Source organism: Colobus angolensis, unplaced genomic scaffold (genome assembly GCF_000951035.1).
Source record: "Colobus angolensis palliatus isolate OR3802 unplaced genomic scaffold, Cang.pa_1.0 Scaffold72, whole genome shotgun sequence".
Taxonomy (NCBI): Eukaryota; Metazoa; Chordata; class Mammalia; order Primates; family Cercopithecidae; genus Colobus; species Colobus angolensis.
Window position 1 is genome coordinate 5,292,145 of NW_012120932.1, and position 5,622 is coordinate 5,297,766.

General features: G+C 45.4%; 1 protein-coding gene across 1 annotated transcript in view; it reads right to left on the reverse strand.

Moving 5' to 3' along the window:
* The window catches only part of HABP4 (hyaluronan binding protein 4), a 39,584-nt gene that overhangs the window by 32,362 nt on the left and 1,600 nt on the right, over positions 1 to 5,622 (reverse strand). Inside the window, exons 2-4 of the mRNA XM_011927539.1 lie at positions 5,092 to 5,499; positions 4,884 to 4,967; positions 295 to 482 (exon numbers count right to left, since the gene is read on the reverse strand). Of these exons, the coding sequence (XP_011782929.1) occupies positions 295 to 482; positions 4,884 to 4,967; positions 5,092 to 5,499 (680 nt within the window). The remainder of the gene's footprint in view (positions 1 to 294; positions 483 to 4,883; positions 4,968 to 5,091; positions 5,500 to 5,622) is intronic.

The following is a 5,622-nucleotide window of genomic DNA, read 5'->3' on the forward strand; positions in this document are numbered from 1 at the left end:
GGATTACAGGCGTGAGCCATCGTGCCTGGTCCAGAAACCCCGTCTCTACTAAAAATACAAAATTCGCCAGGCGAGGTGGCGGGCGCCTGTAATCCCAGCTACTCAGGAGGCTGAGGCAGGAGAATCGCTTGAACCTGGGAGCGGACGTTGCAGTGAGCCGAGATTGCGCCATTCCATTTCAGCCTAGGTGACAAGGGCAAAACTCTGTCTCAGAAAAAAAAAAAAAAAGAAAGTAGCATTTTCTAAAAACCTTTCTGGTTCCCCACCCGCCCTGCAGAGGACTGCAGCACGTACTTTTCATCTGGAAACTTCTCAGCTGTGAAGTCCGCCTGCCTCTCGGTCTCGTAGGGTCGGTACTCCCTGTAGGGTCTCCGCTCAGCTCTTTCGAGCATCCCCTCGGGCCCACGGCTGTCATTCCATCCTTGCTGCTCGCCTCTTCTAGGAGTCCGCTTCTGACCTACCGACAGAAAATCAAAGCAGAGCTGGAACACAACATCTGCAACAGCACAGTGTTAAACTTTACAGGTACTTGTAAATTTCATTTTTCTAGAAAGCAACGTCATAGGAAAATTCAGGAAGTTTAGAAAACTTCAAAGAAAAAGTTGCTGATGCTACAACTGCCCACAGTCTACGACTTTTTAATAGAATGTTACTATTAAAGCATGTGTTCCCTATATCCTAGAAAGTATATGACAAACTAAGCTCACCTATAATTACAGGCACCTCCCAATAACTGTGACAGCCATGGGTATATTTTACTAAATAAGCTACAGTTGACAAAAGCAGTCTTATAAAAACACAGTGTGTAAGCCCTATCTAGAACACGAAAGAATACCCTGTATTTCTGACTATGCTTTCAGAATCCCAACTGCACATTACATGGCAACTATGGCTTATCACTGGCTACTAAGGTTTTTTGTTTTTATTTTCTATTTTATTTATTTATTTATTTACATACTTAAAATAAGTCTTGTTCTGTCACCCAGCCCGGAGTGCAGTGCAGTGTGCAATCTCGGCTCACTGCAACCTCCGCCTCCTGAGCTCAAGCAATTCTCATGCCTCAGCCTCCCAAGATGCTGGGATTACAGGCATGCACCACCACGCCCAGCTAATTTTTGCCTTTTTAGTAGAGACAGGGTTTCACCATGTTGGCCAGGCTGGTCTCGAACTCCCAGCTTCAAGCAGTTCACCCACCTCAGCCTCCTGAAGCTCTGGGATTACAGGCGTGAGCCACCATACCTGGCCAAGGTTTTTGCTTTTAAAGTTTATAGTGCTTACATTTTTATTTTGAAAACAGATTTTCCTGCTACTCTATGAGATATATAGACTTGCAATGATAACTTACTGAATATGAACCAAGCACAGCTAGTTGGCAACTTGCCCAAGAGTCAGTCAGTACCTGAGGGCATCTCTTTTTGTCCACTCAGAGTCCAGCACTTGGACACTGGGCTGGGACCAGAGACTCTGGTTTTATTCTTGGGTTTTTTTTTTTTTTTTTTTTTTGAGACTGAGTTTCACTCTTGTTGCCCAGGTTGGAGTGCAATGGCCCAATCTCGTCCCACCGCAACCTCCACCTCCCGGGTAGAGATTAGCTGGGATCACAGGCATGCGCCACCACATCCAGCTAATGTATTTTTAGTAGAAACGAGGTTTCTCCATGTTAGTCAGGCTGGTCTCTAACTCCCGACCTCAGATGATCCGTCCTCTTCGGCTTCCCAAAGTGCCAGGATTACAGGCAAGAGCCACTGCGCTTGTGATCTGCCCGCCTCAGCCTCCCAAAGTGTTGGGATTACAGATCAGGAGATTGAGACCATCCTGGCTAATGTGGTGAAACCCTGTCTCTACTAAAAATACAAAAACTTAGCTGGGCATGGCGGCAGGTGCCTGTAGTCCCAGCTACTCAGGAGGCTGAGGCAGGAGAATGGCTGAACTCGGGAGGCGGAGCTTGCAGTGAGCCTAGATCGTGCCACTGCACTCCAGCCTGGGGGGCAGAGCGAGACTCCGTCTCAAAAAAATAAAAATAAAAAAGAGTTCAGAACTGGAAAAGGCGTTCAAAACGTAAAGTAGAAAAAGCCACTATGAAAGTTAATTATCTAACAAGTTGAAAATTATAATAGATCATGACAAAACAGTCATCAGAAAATTTGTGAACAGTAACAAAACTTTTCCATACTTTTACGTCAGTGTAAAAAGAGATAACACAGTTTCAGATTTCCTATTTCCAACCCATAGTTTTAAAAACATCTTTTACTATCTCCACTCAACTACAGAACTACTTATAGGTGCTTATCCCACCTTTCTGCTTCCTCCAAGTTACTTTTTAATTGTGTCAATTAAATTTGGAATTCATCAAACTTAAAATAGGACATTTACTGTACACCATATTAAAGCCTTTTCTAACAGTATAAACTGAAAACTGTTAAATACAATGGGCTACTTATTAGAATAATTATCAATATCAAGCAGACATTTCATTTTCCCTCCCAAACCCCCCAAAACAAAGATAATTAGAATAATTATCAGTTTTGGGCAAACATCTCCTTCTCCCTCCCAACCCTCCCAACACAAAGATAATCAGCATCCAATTTTTTCCCCACAATTTAGTACTAAAAGATCAACACTGCCACGAATCGGGCTTTTCGGTGCTGGATCAGCAGCTCCAAGTGGAGAATGCAAGCACTGCATTTCACTAACCTCGCCAAGAAAAGACTGGCACATGCATTCATCACCATCTAAACCAAGCCCAGGTAAAGAAACAGAATACAATAAAATTGACAGTGAGATTTCCCACAAAATAAAGTTGAGCTGTTTCAAAGAACATAATTCTGAAAGGCTAGAAAAACCAAAACTGAAACAGCCTCTCATGACTTTAAGAATAAACTTATTGAGCAAGGCTCACCCAAGGTTTATATATATTGCTAGACAGATAGTTAGACATTAAAAATCTACATTTTTGGTCAGGCATCGTGGCTCACACCTGCACTTTGGGAGGCTGAGACAGGCGGATCACCTGAAGTCAGGAGTTTAAGACCAGCCTGGACAACATGGTGAAACCCCATCTCTACTAAAAATACAAAAAATTAGGCCAGGCACAGTGGCTCACATCTGTAATCCCAGCACTCTGGGAGGCCAAGGCAGGCAGATCATGAGGTCAAGAGATACATGGTAAACCCCTGCCTCTAGTAAAAAATACACAAAAATTAGCTGGGCATGGTGGCGCGCGCCTGCAGTCCCAGCTGCTCAGGAGGCTGAGGCAGGAGAATCGCTTGAACCCAGGAGGTGGTTGCAGTGAGCCAGGATCATGCCACTGCACTCCAGCCTGGGCGACAGAGCAAGACTCTGTCTCAAAAAAACAAAACAAAACAAACAAACAAAAAAAACACAACCCTTTTCCATAGGAAAAGCTTGTGACTTCCACATTGTTTCAGGATTAACATTTCTATGATATGGCAAACATGTTTTATTTTTGTCTATGCTAAGCATTCACTTACAACATTCTAACTAAATTAAAAATTTTGAATGTTAGAAAACTACAGTGCTTCATATCAACTAGGGCTATAAAACCTTGAGCGAATAGCTCTTTGACACCCATTATAGATAAATTTAGTACAGTAACTACATAAATGGAAATTAATGAGCTGTTTGCTCCTGAAATAACACACACTTGAAAAAGAACTTGAATGATAAAATTTCTATTCTAACTACAAAATCAACTAAATACCTTTAGTTGATTTCAAAAGCCAGATCACTTAGACTGAACAACTGACAGAAAAAAAAGTTATGAGTGTACTACATGACAACATTAAGTGCAGGAAACAGGTTGCAACCCAGTTTATATCACTTAAGTTTAGAAAGAAAAGAAATAGCTCTGTGCATTTATGTATATAAATGCAAAGTGTTAACAGTAGGAAAAATAAGAGGATTTTCACTTAACCTCATACATTTTGGAATTGCTTAAAATTTTTAACACAAAAATGCATGACAATTTTTAAAAGGCTAAAAATCAATGTATTAACAGCACTAACTCGTCTCACGTTTTTCTGAAGAACAGAATACGTATTTTCATTTTTTTTTTTTTGAGACGGAGTCTCGCTCTGTCGCCCAGGCTGGAGTGCAGAGGGGCGATCTCGACTCACTGCAAGCTCTGCCTCCCGGGTTCACGCCATTCTCCTGCCTTAGCCTCCCGAGTAGCTGGTACTACAGGTGCCCGCCACCACGCCCGGCTAATTTTTTGTATTTTTAGTAGAAACGGGGTTTCACTGTGTTAGCCAGGACAGTCTCAATCCTGACCTCCTGATCTGCCCATCTTGGCCTCCCAAAGTGCTGGGATTACAGGCGTGAGCCACTGCGCCCAGCATTTTCATTTGTGAAAAAATAAAGGGTGAAGAAAAGCTTAGCCTTCCTCAATTCTTTTATTATATTCATGTAAATAAGTTTAAGAGAAAAATATAAAAAACAGGATATAAAATGCACAATGTATCTCCAGTCTGTTTAGACAGGCTCAGAAATTTACTGGCCTATCAAAGGGTCGTGAGATAGTCAATAACTTTTTTTTTTTAAAATCATTTTCAACATCTTTATTGTAGTGAATTGATTCTCATAATGACTCTGGATTTAACTTTTCACAAATAAAGGTAAACATTACCCAGCTGCGCATCAAAGCCCCAATACTTAAACCTGAGACGTTTCCTCTGGGCTGCGATGCACAATCTTTATCAAGCAAGGAACAAACCAGCAAGCCACGCTGCACACGCTGCCAAACGTTGGCAGGAATGGTCAATCTACACGTCTCACTCCTAACGCTCTGCAAACCTTGGGACCGCTGCCTCATTTCAAGAAAACAGAGGAAACCCAGGTGGAGTGTTGCTGGCTCTGCCACTGACGCAGTTCAGGTGAGAGAAGGAACTCTGAAGCACCCTCCCCGTCCGCAGGCAGTAGGACACCACGCTGCGCACTGGCTTTTCTTGCTAAACAGGGAGTGGGGAACTCCGAATATTCTTGCTGGAAAGGTTAAAAACGCTTTTCTTAAAGCAGCCTTGAGCTATTTATAAGTTGCACATCCCATCAACACCACAAGAAGTACTGAAATACGATGCCCGCTGCCTGCTGGAAGCCACCGCACGGGGAAGGGGCGAAGGCGCCAGGCCGGACAGCCCCGAGGACCCGCGCCCGGGCCCCGACGTCACAGGCCGCCCCGCGGTCGCCCAGGCCTCCCGCATCACAGAGGCCCCCAGCCCCGGGACCGGGCGCCCTCCTCCTCCCCACCGCGCTCTCGGGTGGCTCCGACCTCAATCCTGCAGAGGTGGGGCTGGAGGACGGAGAAGGTCCCCGCCAGGTCTGGATGTGGGAGTCCCGGAGTAGCGACCTCAGCGTTCGCCCCCACACGCCACCCCAGCAACCCCCCTCAACTTCGTCCAACTTGCCGTAGAGGCTCCGAGCCAGGGTTTGGGGGCCCCACCCCGCCCCAAGCCAGCGTTTCCCCCGGAGCCCCGCACGGGGCTGGCGAGGGTTGGAAGGGGTGTGACCCCTGCCCCTCTCCTCCTACCTTCGGCGGCCACCAGGACCCTCAACTCTCCCGCCTCTTCCCGGTCCCCCCTCCCGGAGCCGGCCCCCGGGACCCCA